This window comes from Desmodus rotundus, chromosome 5 (assembly GCF_022682495.2).
Source record: "Desmodus rotundus isolate HL8 chromosome 5, HLdesRot8A.1, whole genome shotgun sequence".
Classification (NCBI taxonomy): domain Eukaryota; kingdom Metazoa; phylum Chordata; class Mammalia; order Chiroptera; family Phyllostomidae; genus Desmodus; species Desmodus rotundus.
Genome location: NC_071391.1, coordinates 4,540,215 through 4,562,259, shown reverse-complemented (window position 1 = coordinate 4,562,259; position 22,045 = coordinate 4,540,215). Strand labels below are relative to the sequence as shown.

The following is a 22,045-nucleotide window of genomic DNA, read 5'->3' as shown; positions in this document are numbered from 1 at the left end:
TAGACCAGAGCCAGCCCTGTGCTCCCAGCTGAGGTCTGAGTGAAGAGGGCCTGAGAAATTCCAGCAGATGCTGATCTCTTCTTGCCGGTGCCCTCCCTGGTTTAAGGTCTTTGAGGTCCTTCTTGTCTCTCTTACAAGACACAGCCAGATATAGTCTCTGGATTAGTTGAAGATGGGAATCCTCTAGATGACCAGTGGTTTGGATACATGCCACGTGGTCTGGATACTGAACATTCTTTCCTTGGTTCTTCAGGGAGTAATCAGGGGGTTATCCAGAGGTTTGATGTACATCCAGGGATTGACACAGGACTGGAACAGTCCTAAGTTTAGGTTCTCAGGTTAGTTAAAGCAAGAACAGGATCGTTTCCTCTTACCTCAACCTACTTGATTTTAGTAATTTAGCAGCTTGACTACAGTAACTCCGTTTTATTTCTTGAGGGCACTGTACTCCTCACCTAGTTATCTTTTTCTTTTTAAAGAAGATTTTATTTATTTATTTTTAGACAGAGGAGAAGGGAGGGAGAAAGAGAGGGAGAGAAATATCAATGTGTGGTTACCTCTCACATGCCCCCTACTGGGGACCTGGCCCACACAACCCAGGCATGTGCCCTGACTGGGAATTGAACTGGCGACCCTTTGAATCACAGCCAGTGCTCAGTCCACTGAGCCACATCAGCCAGGGCAGTTATCTTTTTCTTTTGAAGTTCCTCTTCTCCCTCCCACCTCTAAGTTGTCCAGAATCCCCAGTAATTTATTTAGTTGGAAAGAGCCAGTGGTGGGGCTGGATTCTGAGGGCAGAGTTTGTGATCTGACCCCTCTTCCCACCATGTGGCAAGCGAGTGTGGAGTCCACTGCCGTTTTGACTTCTCGCTGTCACAGGGTGGCGCTGTTGAGGTTAGTCCTCCTGCACTTCCGAGTGTCGGAGTCCTGAAAGACGTTGGGGCATTCTCTGTGCTCTCTTACCCTCAGGAAGCCACTGGCGTGCAGCGCACAGCCGCAGGGGCGGGGAGGCAGGGACAGAGAAGAGTACAGCAACACTGGATGAAAATCACCCCAATCTATATACGTCCCTTACATGCAGCTAAAAATTAAAAAGAGAAGAGAGCTCTAGCCTCTGAATTTCACACCACCTACCTGACATCTTTGATCTCTTTGGTCTCAAGCTTAGGCCAAACTGTGTATTTTATTCACCCCCAGCACACCTTAGGAACCCCCCACCTCAGCATGGGGCATCACTATTACCCCAGACACCCGAAGTGTCCTTGATCCTTCTCTTCCCTTCATGTCCCACATCGAACGCATCTCCAAGTTCTCTGGAGTCTACCTCCTGATGTCTCCCAAATTCGTCCTTTTCTCTCCATTCCCACGGCCACCGCGCAGGGCCAACCCACCACCACCGCTTGCCTGACTAGACCCACTCTTGCCTCCAATAGTCTGTTCTCCATGCAGCAGCTACAGGGAACTCGTTGAATTTGAGGGGGCACCCCCCAAATTGGAATTTATTTATTAAAAATTGTGTATTTATTCTTACATGTTTAAACTTCAGTCACCTTCAAAGTGCTCTCCATTTGATGCAATACACCTATCGAGACGTTTTTCCATTGTTCAAAACAGTTTCTAACCTCATCAATTTTGTCACCTTTTAGAGCTTCTGCCGTTTTTCTGTCACCTCTTCCACATCGGCAAAACGTTTCCCTTTGAGGAATTTTTTCATCCATGGAAGCAAAAAAAAAAAGTCACTTGTGGGGAGATTGGGTAAATAGGGAGGGTGGGGCATGGGGGTCATGCCGTTTTGAGTCAGAAACTGCAGAACACTCAGCACAGCGTGGGCAGGTGAGCTTGTAAATCACCCATCATGAAATGGGCAAACACTTTGAAAGAGTCTTCAAAAAAATTCACTGAAGCTGAATGCGGCCTTTCACAACAATGGCAGCTGGTGCACTGGTCCAGATGGGCGCCTAGGACACTCCCCTAGCGGGGGAGCCTGTAGCGCAAGGGGCCTGCCCTCCAGAAGATAATTCTGGGTTTTTATGGGTCCCCCTTGTAGAAACTGAACCAGGGGTGGACTGTGACACGCAGACTAGATCCTCCTTCAAGAATGGCCTTGGTGTCCAGCTACTGGGAGTGCTGCCCTTGGCTGTCAGCCCCTCAGGGGTTGACACAGAGTCATGCCCCCTTCCCTAGATAGCTGCATGAAGTGACTAATCTGAAGGGTCATCCCAGCTTCAGAATTTCCTGCCGGGTCAGGGGAGTCATCCACTGAGACCACTGAGACTGCGTGGCAGCTCAAGGCCTCCGTCTGCCTAGTCTTGCTTCCCTCTCTTCCCGGGGGTGGGGGGTGGTGGTGGTGGAGGGGGGTTGCCCCTGAGAGCCCTCCTACCTGGCCTCCTGCCTGCTGGTCTTGATTTCAGTCCATAGCGATGCCTAACTTGGTGGTATTAGGCAAACTTTGCATTTATTGGTTATTAGATTTTTTAAAATATCAGTAAGTGTAGGTTTGGTAAAGTTTTAAACAAATCATTCCTGTACATGTTTTAGGATATCAGAGCAGCTACACAACACATGTATTTATAGGTATGCTGTTCAAAGAGAATTCCTATCTTTAGCAGAATTTCTTTGGAGTCTAATAAACAAAAACTTGTATCTGGGTGGATCCCCACTTGGATGCCCTAAGACACCTCAAACTTGACCTTTTCAGGGCTGAATTCACTGTCTTCCCCCACCCCCATCACACCCCATTCCCACCAGGCCTCCCATTCTCCCATTTTATGAGGAGTTCCACCAGAGGCCCAAGCCAGACACCCAGGAGGTGTCCCTGACTCTCTGCCCTCATTCCCCACATCCAGTCACCACCAAATGTTGCCAAATCTGCCTCCTAAGCACTCCATCCATGCTCCCGCCGTGGCAGCCTCTGCCAGCTCCACTTGTCCCCAGCCTGGCAGCCTCCTAACCATCACCCACACCCACGGCGCAGCCAAATGTCACCTCTCTGACTAAATAAAGCCTGTCAAAACCCATTGTTTCTCCGACCTAATTCCCAAGCTATCTCCACATGGTTTGCTCCCCTCCAGCCACACTGGCCTCCTCGGACCCAGCAGGCCCTCACCCATAGCAGGGCTTTCGCACTTACGTGAACTCCAGCTGAGAATGTTCTTTCCCCCAGCATCCCTCAGCTCTTCCCACTCTTTCCCGTGTTTTTGCAAACACTCCCTCCCCTGATGGCCATTTGAAATTGCCACTCTCTGAACTGTCTATTGCCCTTTGTGCTTCCCCCCATACCATGTGTCACTCACATATCACTTATTTCACCTGTAGGGCTGTTGGGTCCCCCCCACTGCAACATAAGGAGTCTTTTAGGGGCTGGGGCTCTGCCCCCGCCAAGGCAGCAGAAGGGCTGTAGCCAATCATCCCAGTCCAGATTTAAAGTATAGTCTGATGGCCTCTGGGTCTAGGGCAGGCACAAAACTAAAACTCAGTAACTTAGAGAATCAATTTTTAAAAAAGATTTTATCCATTCACTTTTACAGAGAGGGCCAGGGAGTGAGAGGAGAGAAACATCAATGTGCAAGAGATACATGGATTATTTGCCTCTCGCTTGCCTCCAACTGGGGACCTGGCTTGCAACCCAGGCATGTGCCCTGACTGGGAGTCCAACCAGTGACCTTTCAGTTCGCAGGCCAGCACTCAATCCACTGAGCCACACCAGCCAGGGCAAGAATAAATTTTCATTCAATTTTCCTAGAGTCCCATTTCTCCCATGGGAGGTAACAACACCTTTGCTTTCTTTGCAAGATTGTCGTGAGGAGTAAATGAAATGATACCCTTAGAGCACCCGAATGTGACACTTGGGAAACACTGAGCTCTCAACACAACTGAGTTGGCTGGGGTGGGACCGGGGCCTCTGGCTGCATGGAGGCTTGGCTCAGAGCTGGGCTCTCACTGCAGTCAGCACCCAGGACAAAGGAGTTGAAGTCCCTGGACCTGGGTTTAAGTCTTGACTCCATCACTTCAGAGGTCAGTTACGTTCCACTGATTCTTAGCTGAATGAACTCAAAAAGCACCTTGTAACCAGCAAAGCACAGATGAACAGTAGTTATCATTATTATTACATTCACCAACCCCATAAATAGGATCAGCAGGGGGGACTGCACAGCCATCCATGGGTTCAGGTGTGGGACTTAGGGAAAGCAGGTCCTGGAATTAGTTTACTATGCAACACGCTGCACCCAGCTTCCTGTCTTACTCCTCCTGAATGTTTGCCTTTTAAAGGGGCCCATGCTGTTGCACTTTGGTTAGCAAACTACAACCTGAAGGCCAGATCTAGCCTGCTGTGGAAATAAAGTTTTATTGGAACACAGCTCTGTCCATTTACTTATGTATTATCTCCAATAGCTTTCACACAACAAAAGCAAAGATGAGCCTTGTGACAGACACTATATTGCTCACAAAGCCCCAAATACTTTACTATCTGACCCTCCACAGAAGAAATATGCCAGCCCCCGCTGTAGCGTTTCTCACCTGGGTTATGTGTAACTTCTGGAGAATGCAGCAGTATGCGAATACAAATGCCAAGTATAGAGTATCTGCCCAAGGGGCAGTTTAATTCAAAGATAAGTAATGTTAAGCATCACTTTTATATTAAAATAAATATGCACATAGTATGGTGTAAAATGCAAGTTTTGCATAAATTTCAAAACTAAAAGACTTTAGCCCTGGCTGGTGTGGCTCAGTGGATTGAGTGCTGGCCTGTGAACCAAAGGGTCGTGGGTTCGATTCCCAGTCTAGGGCACATGCCTGGGTTGCGGGCCAGGCCCCCAATAGGGGGCGCACAAGAGGTGACCACACACTGATGTTTCTCTCCCTTTCTTTATACCTCTTTTCCCCTCTCTCTAAAAATAAATAAAATAAAGTCTGAAAAAAAAAAAGACTTTAAAGAAATTTTTCTCATGCTTTCAGGCAAGCACTGCTTCCCTCCACTCCCTCTGCCCTCTGATCCCTCATACCTGAGCAAGATACTTGTTTATGTTCCTCCATTCAAAGGGGAACTTGGGTGTAAAAGTTTGGAAAATGCTGTTTAATTGAAAAAAAAAAAGTGGAAGTTTACATGCCAAGCAGATGGTGAGTGGAGGAGATCTGAGGGTTTCACATTACCTGTGCCAGCAGGGAAGGCAGGCCCTGTCTAAGAGCTCTCATCACCCTGACTCACAGAATCAGGACACCAAGAAGACACTTGTAGGCTTCTGGGTCAGACAGACTGGGGCTTGGGTCCTGGTTCTCCAATTTACTACCTTTATGACCCTGGGTAAGTTAGTTTACCTACCTGAGCCTTCATTTCCTCAGCTGTAAAATGGTGATTAAAATATATACTACTTCAGACCTGGCTAGTGTAGCACAGTGGATTGAGTGCTGGCCTGCAAACCATAGGGTCACCGGTTCAATTCCCAGTTGGGGCACATGCCTGGGTTGTAAGCCAGTTCCCCCGTGAGGGGCGCATAAGAGGCAACCACACATTGATGTTTCTCTCCCTCTCTTTCTCCTTCCTTTCCCCTCTGTCTAAAAATAAATAAATAAAATCTTTAAAAAAGTTAAATATATACACTTCACAGGTGGTTATGAGGAGTCTAAGAAATCATGCTAGGAAAGTGTTCTGCACAAGGTAACTATTAACATGTTGGCTAAATTTCCCGCATATACGAGGAGTGTTGAAAAATCAAGAAAACAAAATAGTCAAAAATCAATTGAAAAGTGGGCAGAAGCCGTAGGCATTTTATAGACAAGGAAATAAAGCTTTTAAATATATGAAAGATGCAACTTCACTCATAAAAGACATGAGAACACAACTCAAATAAGATGCTGGTTTTCACCTACTAGATGGTAAAGATTAAAATTTTTGATGGCACTCTATTGGTGAGAGTGGGGAAAGTAGTCACAGGATGTTGATGATAATGCAAATTGTGGGGAGTAGTCAGTAATGTCTATCAAAATTACAAATACTTATGCTTAAATATAATTCTACTTCCAGGAATTTAAATCATAGAAATGGTTACAATCCTAAATAGATGAACAAGGATGTTTTTAGAGCTTTGCTTTTTATTTGTAAAGGCCCAATAATAAAGGGCTAGTTTGATAAAATAAAAATACACACAGTGGAATACTATATGGCTATAAAAAAGAATAAGGCAGCTCTATGTGTGTTGATATGAAATGTGCTCAAGGCATGTTACGTGAGAAAAGAAAGAAGCAAAATGGGTACAGCATGCTACCATTGATGTGGTTATGAACATAGGCATGGATAATACGTACACATATGCTCTTATGTACGTAGGCTGTCTCTGAACTAGATCACACGATGACCTATGAGGCCTTACATAATCTAACTTGCCTCTTGGCACCTAGTCATGTCCCCTCTGACTCATCTTTCCCCCATCTCTGCTCCACTGGTGACACTGGCCACCTTGCTTTTCTGAGACACCCCAGGCATCCACCTGCCTTAGGGTTTTGCAATGGCTGTCAGGTAAGTTTTTGTCCGGAATGTCCATGGGGCTCATTTCTTCCCTTCCTTCAACCCTCTGCTCAAATCTTACCTTCTCACTGAGGCGTATGCTGACTACCCTAATTAAAACCACACCCTCATCCTTTATTTCCTCTTACCCTCCTCTTTTTCTTTTTTCCACAGTACTTATCACCTGCTAATATTTTATCATTCAACGCACTTAGGAGCTGTGTTTATGGTTTATTGTCCATTTCCCTCCAGTAGATTATAAACTCTACAACGGGTAAGAATTTTTGTTTTGTTCAGTGACATGAACCAAGCATGAGATACCTAGTCGGTACTCAATAATGATTCACTGAATAAGGGAATGGAGAGATACACAAGAACCAGGTAACAGTTGTTCCCCACAGGCTGGGAAACTGAGGTTCTAGAGGTAAGGATGGAAAGGAGACTTACTTTTCAGGACATACCATTCTGTACTTTGTACCATGTGTTTGCATTAACTGGTAAGAAACTAATAAAATTTTTATGCTAGATCTAGAAGAAGTGACAACCTAGACTCATCCCCTCACCTGACATGTGATAGTCCAGGTGCAGAGAGGGTAAGTAATTTGGCCAAGGTTACACAGCCAGGATTTAAACTCAGATTTACTGACTCCAGAGCCCTAGCTCTTAACCATTATGTCACAGAGCCGTTTGATTTGGATCTCTATCAGACGATTTAATGTAGCGTGAAAGAAATGCCAAGGTTTTCCAAAGGTGATGGTTTGCCTCTGTCTGACATTTTTCATTACAATGAACTCCAAGCAATGGTCTCAGTTTGTTTGAAACATGACATTTTGGCTGCATTGTGCTCAGCTTGACATAAATGGTAACACTGGTCTTGGGGGTTCTTTTATGAGAACTGCATGGTCAAAATAAAATGTTAGTCTCAGTCCCTTGGTAGTTGGAAGAACAATGTTCCTGAAACCTGCACTCCCAGGTACTTCTTCTTTCAAAGCCGTCAAGAGGTCTGGGTGGAGCTGCGGGGTGTTGGGGGGTGAGAGAGGGATTTGAGGGCACTTGGCCTTGGAGTATTCCCAGGGGCTATTAAAGGTGGGCTGCTGAGCCTCCTGAACATGGCTGACTGGTGGGAGGCCTTCCATGCCCGGACCAGATGGTGCACCCGCCGCCGCTGCTGCAGCCAGTAGAGCATCTCCACTTTGTCATGCTTCATCTTGTCCAGGTAGGGCCTGCCCTTGAAGGTCACTGGCTCACCAAAGATTAATTCAACCTCCTTCAGGAGCGAAACCAAAGGAGCCTCCATTAGATTGAGCTTCCTATGTAGATGGTCTCGGATATGATTTTCCTCTAGGAAGCGACTCAGTTCTGTGTCAGTCTTTTGGAAGAAACGGTTTGGGTCAGAGGCCTGTAGCTCAAACCACTCCAGTTTCCCCAGCCATGTCTCCCGCAGTTGAATGGGCCGCAGGGTCTGCTCCCAGGCACTCACCAATGAAGGCAGCTGCCTCAGACGGGCATTGGAGCTGTACTTGATGGCCATGTCTAACCGGTCCTTATTGGGAACCTCAAGTATGGACCACAACCGCTCCAGACGCTTCTGCAGGCTGTGGATTTTGAGGGGTTCTCCCGGGAGGTTGGTCCTCTTAGTTTCTAGACTGTGCCCCAGCACTGTGTTCCAATCCCACTCTCCTGGCACAAAGTCTGGCTCTTCATCTTCTAACAATGGAGGTGGGTGCTGAATCTTTAGGGACTCTTTGACAGGAGCTATGATCTCCACAGGAGCCTCCTCTTTATACATTTGGAAGATAACATGGAGGAAATCTGTCTCCTGGTTGGTGAGGTACTTGAAATAGTCATCCACGGACAGGGTGGCTTTCCACCAGTTCATCCCTGAGGTCTTGTTTAATGGCACCTCCCAGCCTTTGCTTGCTTGGAGTGATGCGAGGGAGGACGTCCTATCAGGGTTGGACTGTAAAGGGTTTGGTCTCTGGGAATAAAGACTAGCCAGCTTGGGGTTGATGACATGATACTGCTGTTCTTGACGCAGAAAGGCTGAGACCAGGAACATTGACCAGTCTTTACTGGCTGCAGGCTCAATCAGGGGTCCCTGGTCAAAAGAGAAGTGGTCAGTAGAGACACTGCTCATCAACTCCTTGTAGACCTCCCTAATGCTATTACCAACAAAGCGATCGGTATCCATTTTCTCGATAAGATGGGGTTCCAGTTCACCAGCCAGGTGGTTGTATAGGGCTTCGGTCCCCTCAACGTGGAAGGAATCCAAAAACTTTCTCTCAGAGACTTGTACACCAGCTGCCTGGACCACGACCTGATTTCTTAGCTTCAAAGTAACAGTCACTGGCTGTGGATGAAGTGGAGGGGATTTGGAGGACTGGGGACCCCACTGCCCAGAGGTTTCTTCTTCCTCATTCAACATTCTCTGGAGCTCTTCCATGGGATGTGTTGCAGCTGAGTGGTGGGTCTGGGCCACCAGGAGTGAGGACACGCCTGAGTCTCTTGGTGAGTACGGAGTCCACTCCAATTTCATGTTCTTCATCATCTGCTTCAGGTCCTCCGCCACCATGTCCCCCACCAGCTCTGGTTTGCTCTCTGCAAACAGGACCAACGGGGTTACAGGACGAGGGGAGAGTGGAGGAAGACCCAATTCATCTGCTACCTTCCAGCCCTCACGCAGAGAGGGCATGGACTGGCTCTTCTGGAGCTGGGAGTAGAGAAGTAAATGGGAGGTGAGGGGAGACACACTGGTGAGAGCTACGGGCTGTGACACAGTCTGTGAGGAAGTGAAGCTTGCTTTCTTCTTTTGCATGGCATACAGCCAGGGGAGAGCCTTCCTCCTCTTCAGCTGGGGGATGGACTTCAATTCCTTCACTGGATCGGGTTCAGGTTCTCTGAGAAACTCTGGCGAGCGACTGAGCTGGATGAGATAGTTCAGGTTGAGGTGGCAGCATGGCACTTGGGAGAAGCGGGCGCTGTGAGGACCTGGTTTGCCAGCCCCAGGGGGACTCAAGGAGCGCAGCTTTAATATGCCGCCCTGGGCCTCCTCTACTTTCAGCAGGGCGCGGAAATCAGCGAGCAGGCCACGGTAGACCTCGGGGCTGGTGAGGAAGACTGTGCAGTCCCTGGCGAGGCTGGCGGCCAACCGGGTGAGCGTGGCTGATTCAGTGAAGACATATGTGGACGTCGACTTGGTCTTCAGCAGGTGCAGATAACATAAGAAGAGCCGCTCACAGCTGAGCAGCACGTAAACCAGGAGCCGCTTCCGCAGCCTCTGGTTGTTCACGTGGCTCAGACTAGGTTCGGTGGGAGGCTCCCGCCAGCTGCACTTTAGCTCGTCCAAAATGACCTCGGTGAAACGGTGTCGGCCCTCAGGAGGCATCTGCTCCTCCAGCCCACAGCTGGCCAGCCGCTTGGCCACCTGGCGGCACAGCGATGCCACCGTCAGCGGCGAGACGGGCAGGGACGGTAGCATCGGGACCTCCGGCAGAAGGCGCTTCTGAGACTCTGGGCGCGTCATTCTGCTGGAGAAGAGCGACAGCGGACGCAGCAACCGGTGGTAAAACTGCTGGAGCTCGGGTTCCGGTTTAAAAGGCTCCATTTTAGCGCTGGCAGCGCCGGCTGTAGGACCCGAGGCGGTGTAGGATCCAAGGCGGCCAAGCGGTTACTTAGGGAACCAGGGACCGAACGGCCAGAGTGCGCCTGCGCTGCCTGTGCTGGCCGGGCGTAGAACTTTGGTTGGCGGGGGTGGGAGGAGTGAGGGCAAGGTCTTGCGTGCGCGCGCACCAGGAGGCGGGGCAAAGTCTGGCTTCCGAGGCTCCGCCTCCTAGGGACAGTGCATTAGGTTTCCGCGCAGGAACAGTTGGTGCGCAGGACTCTAGCTGTTCACGTCCTCTGGCCAGTGACTGCATTCGAGATGGCATCGGACACGGGGGACCGTGGGACCGCCTGCACGGTGAGGGCCGAAGCCTCTTGTGGGAGCCTCGCGGGGCAGTTAGCCTCGACCCCTAGGGGTGATCGTTAACTCGAGAAGGGGGGAAGAAGCGGGCACCAGGGGTGGGGCCCGGGGCCCCGGCGTGAAAAGAGTGCGAGAGTAGCAGGGACTTTGGCGTTAATGTTGGAAGGTGTTGGTCCTGAAATGAGTGATAATGAAGAAGGCGCTTCAGGAGGAGTAACGTTTCCCCAGGCCTTTGGGGTAGTCGTAGGGGAAGTAGTGAAACAGGGTCACGTAAGAGGAGTACCCATCTCTCATGGGTCGGTACCTGCCGCCCTTGCAGCTGGAGTTCGCAGTGCAGATGACCTGTCAGAGCTGTGTGGACGCGGTGCGCAAGTCCCTGCAAGGAGTGGCAGGTAGGAGCCAAATAAGTTTTCTGTGGACCGTTAGAGGCCTCTGGGACAGGTAGACAAATCTCTTAGACCAACCGTACCCCCATTTTACAGATGCAGAAATTGAGACCCAGAAAGAGGAAAGAATGTTCTCAGAGTCACGTAGAGCCCCAGAGGCAGAGCCTGGAGTACAGGCCTCAAGCCTGCCCTGCCAGCAACTGCCTGTCCTTCTGGTGTCTTAAGCCTCACCTGCCTGGAGAGTAAGGGGCTAGGCTGAGAATAGCCGCGCCTACAGAAGGAGTTCCCTGAAAAACAAGCACTTTTTGCTTGTGAAACAGCATAATCTTGACAAAGCAAACAGCAGCCCTGGCCATGTCCCATCCTAGGCAGCTCCTGGTTCTTAAAAGTCGGCTAGCTAGCTGGTCTGGAGGTGACCTGGCACAACTGGAAAGATCTGAGAAGGCAGAGCCACCAGCATGGCACTGGGAACTACCTTCCTTTGATTCTGTTCAATGTTCCTCAAGTCATTCAGGAGCTATAGACCAGGCACTGGGGGCTTTTTAGGGAGAAGGGTTCACATGTGTTTCAGGCACAGCCCTGCCTCAGGTGAGATGAGCACACAAGCACTACTCCTGGAAGGGCAGGTCTGGGAAGGGATGAGGTGAGATGAAGCTGGGACAGTGGTGGCACTCGGTTCTGTGTAGGGCAGGATATGTCATAGCTCTTAGGGGTATGTGCTCTAGAGTTAGACCGTTTGGGTTCAGATCCCCTCTTTGCAGCACTGAAACCTTAGGTATGCAACTTTTTGTGCCTCTGTTTCTTTTCTTTTTTTTTTTTTTTTTAAGATTTTATTTATTTATTTATTTATTTATTTAAAGAGAGGAAGGGAAGGAGAAAGAGGAGAGAAACATCAATTGTATGGTTGCCTCTCATATACCCCCACTGGGGACCTGACCTGCAGCCCAGGCATGTGCCCTGACTGGGAATCGAACTGGCAACCCTTTGGTTCACAGGCAGCACTCAGTCTACTGAGCCACACCAGCCAGGGCTGCATCTGTTTATTCAGTGTTTCAATGGGCATGATAATGGAAGCTACTCTGGAGGATTGTCCTGAAGAATAAATGAGTTAACTAGCACTTTAGAAAAGTCTTTGGCACGGGGTGAGAACACACTGAATCTTGGGAATTGTAAGAGGAGGGGCTTGCAGGTGGTGATCCAGTCAGGCGGAGGAAGGAGAGGACAGGTCTTGAAGCAGGATTTGCTATGTGTTTGGGGAAGATGGGTGAGGGTCTCAGGAGACTGAGCCATTCCACCGCCCATGCGGTGCTCTGACCAAAGGTTTCTGAGAATGTTGGGCTCCCTGTAAAACGTTCTTGCTGGGAGAGCAGACAGCTAGACTTTTTGTTGGACACAGCAATTTTTCGCCCTCAGCAGATTTCTTCGGCACAGAAAAAGATCCAGAACATTTTCTGTTCTGGGTAACTGGAACCAGCTTGGCTTTTCCATGAGCTGAGAGGGGTGAGGAATTTGCCCTTTTCGGTGGCCTGGGGCTTTGGAGAATGGAGCTCTATTCCCCTTCCAGGTATAAGTGAGAGGAACTCCCAGCCCAAGGCCCACTTTTTTGAACCCTTATCACGCACCCTGGAGTTCACTGTGGGCTTATCTTTTCTTGCTCACTGGGTTCTGAGCTAAACAAGGGCTGGCTCGGCCACATTCTGGGTTTCACCAGCCAAACTGAACTGCTGCTTAGCTGGAGGGCCAGCTTCTTGGTGCAGACTCAGGTCAGGAGTTCAGGGAGTGCAGTTACAAAGAGCTTCCCACTTGGAGCCCTCCTACTTAAGAAGCAGAGAATCAGCTCTTCTTAAGAGACCCCAGATCAGGAACCCACCTGCCCTGAAGCTCATCTGTCATAAAGTTTCGTCTAGTGTATGTCTAAAACATACTCAGAATCCAGCCTCTTTTTTTCATACTTTGGCCTTCACACCAGTCCAAGCCACCTCACCTCTCCCAGGCCCAAACAAGAGCTTCATCTTTGGATTCCTTCTTGCCTCTGTTGCCCCCTCTGATAGCTTTTCCATATAAAAGCCAGAGTGAGCCCCAGCCGGTATGGCTCAGTTGGTTGGAGCATCATAGTTGAAAGGTTGCAGGTTCTGTTCCACGGTCCAGGCACATGCGATCCCAGGTCTGGGCATGTGCAATCCCTGGACATACAGTCTGGGCACATATGGGAGGCAGCTGATCGATGCTCCTCTCTCATCGACGTTTCTCTCCCTTCCTCTCTCTCTAAAAGCAATGAAAAAAAAACGTCCTCAAGGGAGGATATTAAAAAACAAAAAAAAAAGCAAGAGTGATTTTTGAAATCATACATTAGATAACGTGGGTGCCCTGTGTAGAATTTTCTAGAAGTAATAATGTTTGAGAGCTTCCCATGGGCCGGGCACTGTTTTAAGTGCTATATATGAATAACTCATTTAGGTCTTTGATAACCCTCTGAAGTAGGTAGTATTACTATCTCCATTTGCATGTGAAAAATCTGAATAGAAAATTCAACAGAAATGTTGAGGAACTTGTCCAAGGCCACACAGCTAGTATGTAGCAGACTGAGGATTTCAACTCCAGAGCCCACACTCTCCACCACTATTCACTACGGCCTCTCCCTGAGGCTTCCCATGACGTTAAAATTAAAGTCTAGGTTCAAGTCTGTCGATACTGTTGTAAAGGTAAAATTTTCTTTCTTATGGCCGAGTAGAATTCCATTGTGTAAATACCCAATGGTTGGTTTATCCACTCATCTGCTGATGGACACTCGGGCTGCTTCCATATCTTGGCAATTGTAAATAACACTGCAATGAACATAGGGGTGCTTATGTTCTTTCGAACTAGTGTTTTGGGTTCCTTTGAATATATTCCCAGAGGCCTTCCAAGCTTTGTGACCTCAGTTCAGTTGTGTAACCTTCTAGCTTCATTTCCTCACCTGCCACATGAGGACAGTATCAGAGTCTTGATGTGTATAGAGCAGAGCACACAGCTCTTGTCGTACGCTGCAGGCTCAGGCCACAGGAGTTCCCTGCCATCCTCCCTGCAGCCTCTTTGCGTGGAGAGGCACCTCTTTGTGGACCCGGAACTCCAAGGCATCACAGGCCGCTGGGTGGCCCAGGATGAGATGGTGTGTGAAACGAGGCACAGTTTGGTTATTTGGAGGATTTCCTTTTCACAGGATTGCCTTGATCTTTTTTTTAGAGAACTTTTATGAGTTTGAGTCAAACTGATGACATGATGAGCTGGGAAGCAAGATCTCAAATGCTCCCAGATTTGCCTTGTTCCTGCAGGAGAGGAGATGGGTGTGCCTGCCTGATCTCTCACACATTCTGCCTGCCCCCAGCAGGGTCAGGGACGCTGCAGGGGACCTGAAGAAGCAAGCCGATGAGACCTTTGTAGCCACAGCCAGGTGTCCTTTCTCTCAGGTGCTGCCTGCTCCCAGTAGCACTTCCCAGTGTTGCCTCCTTTGAGCAGGGAGGGATCTGAACAATGGTGGCACCTTGTCTGTACCTTGGGAATTGTTATTCTCTCCTCTGCCTGATGGTTAACCCAGGCATAGTCTGAGTTCTCCCACAGCCTGTGACTCCCTGAGGACTAGGACCAGTGCTTTCCCCAACCCTGACCTCCTCCGTGCCAAGTACACATGTGTTGAAAGAATACAGAGAAGGGAAACCAAGGTAGAAGGGAAGGCCAACAGTCAGTGTAGCGTTCAGCTCACAGAGCACTAGCTGAACACCTCGTTTAACCTTGTCTCCTGGCCTGCCCACAGCTCCCCTGGGCTTTACTCCACAGCGCAGCAAACACACTGAGACCAAACGAGAATGACTATTAGCTCTACAGGTGAGAGCAGCATCTAGAGTTTCTAGCCCATCCCCTCTGAACTGGCTGAGGATTCAAGAGTTCTCTTAAAAGGCTTGGGAGCCCCAAATACTGGAATGAAAGAAGCCCCTTTCTTCCTTCTTTGAGTTGGCTCGATGTTCGTCAAAGCTGAGCATGTGTCGGAATGTGTCAGAATTGTCCCACAGGCTGTGTGCACACAGGGGTGACTTCGGGGATTTGGGGGCCAATTGAGACACCGGACGCTTGAACCTGACCCTTGTGGAACACACAGAGCTTGCACCTGCACAGAGGACTGGCATCAGTGCGGTGTGAATTACACAGGGAAGTGGCAGCTGGAGGGCAGAGGGAGGGGCCCCAACCTGCCTGGAGGCTGGAGGCTGCTTCTCAGATGAGCAGCATCCAGGGCAAGTGCTTGGGCTCTGGAGCGAGGCTGCCTGGGATGAACTGCAGGTCCCACGATGGACTACAGTGTGACTTCGAGCAAATTTCTTAATTTCTCTGTACCCAACTCACAGGATTGCTTGAGAGTATGGGAGTTACTTCAGATAAAGTACGAAAAAGCCCACAGCGCATACTTGGAAAATGTTAGTTCTCCTAATGATGGTAATAGGAGCTTTATTGAGGTATTTATTACTCATATATCACAAAATTTACCCCTTTGAAGTATACAGTTCAATGGTTTTTAGTATATTCACAGAGTCGTACAATCGTCACCACTATTGATTGTATATTTCACCACCTCATGAAGAAATCGAACGCTTTAGCTACCATCCTCCTATTACCATACCCCCAATCTACTTTCTGTCCTTATAGATTTGCCTATTCTGGATGTTTCTCCCAGGATGGCATCATCTAACATGTGGCCTTCTGTGACTGGCTTTCCCACAGCAGTGTTTTCAAGGTTCGTCCATGTTGTAGCACCTGCCAAGGCTTCATCCCCTTTCTGGCTGAACAGTGCTTCAGCGTTGTATCGAAATAACACATGCGCCCTGGCTGGTGTGGCTCAGTGGATTGAGCGTCACCCTGCGAACCGAAAGATCGCTGGTTTGATTCTTGGTCAGGGCACATGCCTGGGCTGCAGGCCAGGTCCCCAGGCGGGGACGTGAGAGAGGTAACTGATCGATGTTTCTCTCCCTCCCTTCTCTCTCTAAAAATAAGTAAATGAAATCTTTAAAAATAATAATAATAACACATGTTGTTTATCCATCCATCAGTGGATAGGTATGTGAGTTGTTTTCACCTTTGGCTATTATGAATAATGTGGGTCTGATAGCCTGCTTTATAAAGACATTTTTAAAAGAATTATCGATGTTCCAAAAGTTATAAATAATGCCTGGCATGTACTAAGGACTCACAACAATCCTGGAAGTGAGGTGACGTTATCCCCACCTTATTTACAAAGAAACAGCCTCAGAGAGGTTAAGAGCCTTACAGAAGGCAGCTGCCAAGCCTGCCTCCAGCCATGGGAGGTTGGTGCAGATGGGGACGGGGAGTTACCCTCTCTGTTTCTCTCCTGCCTGTCCCCAGCACAGGGTTGCCAGCCCTATGCTGCCCTCTGCCCCCTCTCTCCTCCCAGGTGTCCAGAGTGTAGAGGTGCAGTTGGAGAACCAGATGGTCTTGGTGCAGACCACCCTGCCCAGCCAGGAGGTGCAGGCCCTCTTAGAAGGAACAGGGCGGCAGGCGGTACTCAAGGGCATGGGCAGTGGCCTTTTGCGTGAGTAACCACTGTGGCCTTGGCCTTGCCTTTCTAGGAGGGAGGTGGCTTGGGGCTGCATTAAATCTAACCATAGGATTTTGTGGCTTTGGGTTGGAGAGGCTTTGAAGAAGGTGTGAAAGTTATATGGGGCCCTCCCCCAGCTAATGAAGGGGTGGGGCTGGGTAAGGTGGCAAGCCAACCCAGGTGCCTCCTATCTTGCAGAGAATCTGGGGGCAGCAGTGGCCATTCTAGGGGGACCTGGCCCTGTGCAGGGGGTGGTGCGCTTCCTGCAGCTAACCCCTGAGCACTGCCTCATTGAGGGAAGCATTGACGGCCTAGAGCCTGGGCCACACGGACTCCACGTCCATCAGTTTGGGGACCTCACGAGGAATTGCAACAGGTAAGTCATCTGTAACCTCCCTTGTAGCATCCTCATCACCCCAGTTGTGCGCCCACTATGTGGAGGAGGCTGTATTCAGCCCTTAGGCATACTTTCACACTTTACGGTCCTCATAAGTACTCTGTGAGGCATGTACACATAGGCCCAGTCTACAGATGAGGAAATTGAGGCTCAAAAAGGTTAAATGTCTTGTCAAAAGCGCCAGAGCCTGTAAATAGTAGAGTGGGGATTTGAACCAAAATCTGACCTCGATGTTCCTGCTCCTAGCCACCTTACTGCATCGGAGATGGAGCGTGGCTCCTGGACGTGGGAGAGGCAGGCCCCCGTGTTTGTGATGCTACAGCACTTCTAGTTGATCACTCATTTGTGTCTCCCCTAGAAGCTTCCTGAGGGCAGGACCCATGTTTGATTCTTCTTTTTTTTTTTTTAAAGATTTTATTTTTTTATTTTTAGAGGGGAAGAGGGGCAAAAGGAGAGGGAGAGAAACATCAATGTGCAAGAGATACATTGATTGGTTGCCTCTCGCATGTCCCCGACCAGGGACCTGGCCCGCAACCCAGGCTGTGCTCTGGCTAGGAATCGAACTAGTGACCTTTTGGTTTGCAGGATGTTGCTCAGTCCACTGAGCCACACCAGCCAGGGCTCGATTCTTCTTAGTGTCCTCAGCCTAAAGCCTGGCACAGAATGGGTGTGTTTGTTGAGTGAATGGATGAATGGATGAATGAATGAATGAATGAATGAATGAAACAAATGTAATTAAAGTAAGAGGATGGATCACCTGCCCTGTGAGCTGCTATTTCACTGCTCACCCGCCACCTTTTATTCTTAGCTGTGGGGACCACTTTAACCCTGATGGAACATCTCATGGGGGCCCCCAGGACGCTGACCGGGTAAGTGTCCAAATGTGTGAGCCTTGGGCCAAGACAGAGCCCCAAGGTCTCAGGGGCAGGGCAGGCAGCTCTCGGAGCCTTTGAGTGAGATTCCTTTTTGGTCTGCACCGTATTTTGTTCCAGTTACAGCATTGACTGACACTCTCTGTGACCAAGGGCTGCCCCCAGGAGCTCACAGCTGGGCAGGGGAGACTACCGAGCACTCTGGCTGCAGCACAGTGAGAGGATCCTGGCTGGGGGCTCTGGGAGGCCAGAGCCAGCCCCTGACACAGCCTGAGGGGCATGGGCAGTGGGAAAGCTCCCTGGAGAAGTGACAGTGTAGAAATGGAAGGCTTTCACTAAACTACACAGGCCATTCCAGATGCTCCACCTCCTCCTGGTCCTGGAATTTCATTCTCACCAGAAAAGTGTTTTCCCCATGGGCAAGTCACATGCTGCCTTAATGATTTTTGCCTTATCTGAGTACTGCTTGTTCTGTTACTCAATGCTTTGGTTTACATGGACTCATTTTTCCCACCTTAGGTAAATTATAGTTATTTCTAGTGCCTCAATCTATCATAGAAAGTTTCAAGCATTCCAAAGTGGAGAAACTACCCTCCCGAACTCCCAGGTCCCTGTTACCCAGCTTCAGCAGCCACCACCCCATGGCCAGTCCCATTGCACCCACACCGCTGGGCCCCTTTTCATCATTATTTTGAAGCAAAGCAAGACAACATTTTATGTAATAGAGGTAGATAGATTTTTTAGCGAGAAACTTGATATTGCACAGAGAATGGAAAACCAGTACTTCTAGTTTTAATAGGAGGATCACTGTAGAAATAAATCAGTGCGGCCTTAAAATGTGTTCTGAGCTCTGCTAGGGACGGAGGAGGTCCGCCCGGATCTTTGTTAAAGTGATAGAGAGAGATGTTAGAGACCTGTGAACACCGAATTGTTCTTTTGTCAGACAGGGAGGACGGCCTCTGCCCCCTGTGATCCGTTGTTCCCCGGGCCCTGTCCTTGCACACCTAACACCTCGACTCCTCCCTCGGGGTGCTTCCCCTTCCCCCTTCGCGGGAGTCAGTGCCCGGCAGGCTCTGGGTCCTGGTCCTGAGAGCTGGAGACTCCCACACCCTCCAGAACTCACAGGCTTCCTTGGTTTTTATTTTCTATCTGGATGAACGCTTGCACCCTTCTGCCACAAAACAAACGAAAACATGAAAACACAGTATGTGTTTGTTTTAATTCATTGTAACAGATTGTTTTGACTCTGGACTGCTCTGTCACATTTCTCATGATCAGAAGCTTTCCTCCTCCTCCCCCAACCCCAGAGTTGGAGAAAAGCCATGCTTGCATTCAAGTGTATCTATCGCCACAAAGCAGCAATTTCGCCGGGGGCCTCTCCCAGGCTGCAGCCATGTCCAGGCTCGAGGTGGAGAGGATCTGCTCCCACCCTTCCTCATGTTGCTTGCTGTTGGCAGGCTTGGGGCCTCCCTGGCTGTTGGCCAGACCTCAGTCCTTTGCCACATGGGCCTCTCCCTAGGGCAGCTCACAACACAGCAGCTGGCTTCCCTCAGAGCTAGGAAGTAGGAGATGGCATCCAAGATTAAAGCCACACTCTTCCTGTAACCTAATCTTGGAAGCGACACTAGGTTCAGCCCACACTCAGAGCGCACAAGGGTATGAACACAGGGGAGGTGCATCTTAGAGGCTGTCTGCCTCACTGATCCTTGAAAGGGGCTGAGCAAGAATTAGGCAGGTGAAGTACACCACAGGCAGAGCCCTGGAGGCATGAGCCAGAGAGGAGCACCTGGGAGCTGGCAGCCTGTGTCTCTTGTGGAGGTTTTTGAAGGGCAAGAGACCACCTTGCAACCCGTGCCCTGACCCAGGCCCCTCTAAGGGCCCAGAATCAGAAGGAGGTGGAGCCAGCTGCTCCACTGTGCCCAAGCCCTCGATATAGAGAGAGGAAGACCTGAGCAAGAGCTGCATGGCCAAGGCTGCCGTGATAACTGACAGGTTCCTTATGGATTTCAGCATCTGGTTTGGGCCAGATGGGAATGTGCTCAATGTGGGAATTTACATCCAAGCCTGGTTCTGTTGCACGTCCCCTACATGGTCTCAGCTTCCTTCCCTTCTCTCCTTGTCCCCTTCCAGTCCTTTCTCTTCATACACAGTACTGAAAGGATTGCTCCAAAGCATGGGGTCACCATGTCATGCCTGTGCCTGAAACCCTTCTTGGCTCTCCAGTGTCTGGTGGTATAGGCCCTGCCAGGCTGCTTGATGTGGCATTCAAGGCCACTGGCTCAGTTCTACCAACCCATGTGCAGGGGAGGGACTGGAAAGGCTGCCTCTCCTGACCCTCTGCTGCTGAGTCATGTCTCTGAGCCGCTCTGCTTGCCTCTGCTCCCTCAGCCAAGTCCTGAGAATTCTCAAGGCTCTGAGTCATTGCATCCCCTTCCTTCTCGTTCCACCATAAAAGTCCCAACACAGGGCGTAACAGAAGCGCCAGGTGTAAGCAGCAGACATCTCTCTGGGAAACAGGATAAAGCAGAAGTGGCTCTTCTTGCTGCTAGTCCAAGCCATCGTACACTGACGTGCTTTGTGACCGTGCTTTGCAGCAAAGTCTCGTGTACCAGTCCACATAGGCTCAGGACAGGCACTTGCTTCTACCCGAAGTGTCAGGTTGGGGACAATATTTGCACAGATGTGAGTTTCTGTGACCCACCAGTAAGGTCTTATCACCAGAATACACACTGTTGTCCCAACCCATGTGTCATCATCACTCGTCTGTTGCGCATCTGTCTCCCACAGAGCTGCGAACCCCTGGAGGGTGGTGACTGCATGTGCACCCCCATGCCTGGCAGAGGGTGTGAGATTTAGGAGGTGCTCAGTAGATGTGTTGTGGCATTTTTATTACCTTCCAGGGGGAAGGTGTGCAGAGCCAGCTTCTGGGGGTGGGGGAGGACAGGCAGGACAGGCCCCTTGCCCCTTGTGTTTCTTCTCTCTGTTCCTGGAAGCAGGACATCAGGGAAGGGATGCTAGATGGCCAAGAAGCCAGGCATGGCCAGCCTAAGCCCAGGGGAACTGCAGACTGCCAAGGGCTCACAGAGTCATCAGGAGGCTGGAGAGCCCAGCTTGGAAAGAAGCAGGGACTGGGCTAGCTTCTGAGGCCAGGATGCCAGGTTGGGCAATGACCTCGTAGGAAAACAGTCTGCTCCAGTGGGCATGGCCTCCTAGGAGGGGGTCAGGGTTCTTTTCAGGGTGCTAACAATCCTCCCAGGATTTCAGTTCCAGGGAAGGAGCATCCAGTTGGCTTCTTTGTGTCCCGGGCGTCGCTTCCTTTTACCTGACTGTACCCACAGGAGAACACTGTACTTCTAGGGAGTGGAATCAGATACCGGGGAGCCATAACCTAGCAGCTGTGCCCCATGTGCTCCCCATGCCCCCTCCCCACCCCACCCCCTCTTGTTGCAGCACCGGGGAGACCTAGGAAACGTCCATGCAGATGCTGATGGCCGAGCCATCTTCAGGATAGAGGATAAGCAGCTGAAGGTAAGGGGGAAAAGGAAATGGGGGCCTTTTCTCAGAGGCAGGCCCACTGTCTGAGTCTGCTGTCTCCCCTCAAAGGTGTGGGATGTGATTGGACGAAGCCTGGTCATTGATGAAGGAGAAGACGACCTGGGCTGCGGAGGCCATCCCTTATCCAAGATCACTGGGAACTCAGGAAAGAGGTGGGTAATGCCACCCCCTGCAGGAAGCTGTGCTCTGCCTGCCAGCCAGCCCCGCGAGGGGCCCAGACGAGTGCCTGCCTGCTCTCGACCACGCGTTCATCTGCAGGTTGGCCTGTGGCATCATCGCACGCTCTGCTGGCCTTTTCCAGAATCCCAAGCAGATCTGCTCCTGCGACGGCCTCACTATCTGGGAAGAGCGAGGCCGGCCCATCGCTGGTGAGGGGCGGAAGGAGCCAGCCCAGCCCCCTGCCCACCTCTGAGCAGGGCCTCAGCCTCAGGTCCAGTACTCTCCTCCTGGCTGGAAGCCATCCTCTTCCAGGCGGAGGAAGGCAGGCCCTGCTTGTTCAGTCCGAGGAGAGCAGGGATACAGGGTGTGCGGGGGAATGCTGTGAGGCTCCTTGGCAAATTAAAGTTTTATTTTCATATCGAACTCTGTGTTTTCCCACAGGCTTGGTGAACACAGTCCCTCTGCCTGGGACTTCAAACGCCAGATCTTGGCTTTTGGAGCCAAAACAAACAAAAAAACAAACTAGATTTAAACCTACACACCTCCCGCCCTAACTGGTGTAGCTCAGTGGGTTGGGTGTGTTCCCAGGAACTGAAAGGTCATCGGTTCCATTCCCAGTCAGGGCACAGGCC

The 22,045-nt window shown here is 50.2% G+C and overlaps 2 protein-coding genes across 2 annotated transcripts; one reads left to right on the top strand and one right to left on the bottom strand.

Annotated features, from left to right (window-relative positions):
- Window positions 1-6,902: 6,902 nt before the first annotated feature.
- On the bottom strand, window positions 6,903-10,130 carry CCDC87 (coiled-coil domain containing 87). The gene has a single exon (XM_024574513.3). It carries the CDS (start codon window positions 10,104-10,106, stop codon window positions 7,497-7,499), a length of 2,610 nt encoding a protein of 869 aa, XP_024430281.2. The 5' UTR covers window positions 10,107-10,130; the 3' UTR covers window positions 6,903-7,496.
- A 176-nt stretch (window positions 10,131-10,306) lies between these two features.
- CCS (copper chaperone for superoxide dismutase) lies at window positions 10,307-21,836 on the top strand. Its single transcript, XM_024574252.3, has 8 exons — window positions 10,307-10,460; window positions 10,783-10,855; window positions 16,287-16,424; window positions 16,629-16,806; window positions 17,636-17,696; window positions 21,150-21,227; window positions 21,303-21,406; window positions 21,513-21,836. The coding sequence occupies exons 1-8, from the start codon at window positions 10,422-10,424 to the stop codon at window positions 21,664-21,666; spliced, it is 825 nt and encodes a 274-aa protein (XP_024430020.2). The 5' UTR covers window positions 10,307-10,421; the 3' UTR covers window positions 21,667-21,836.
- The last annotated feature ends 209 nt before the right edge of the window (window positions 21,837-22,045 follow it).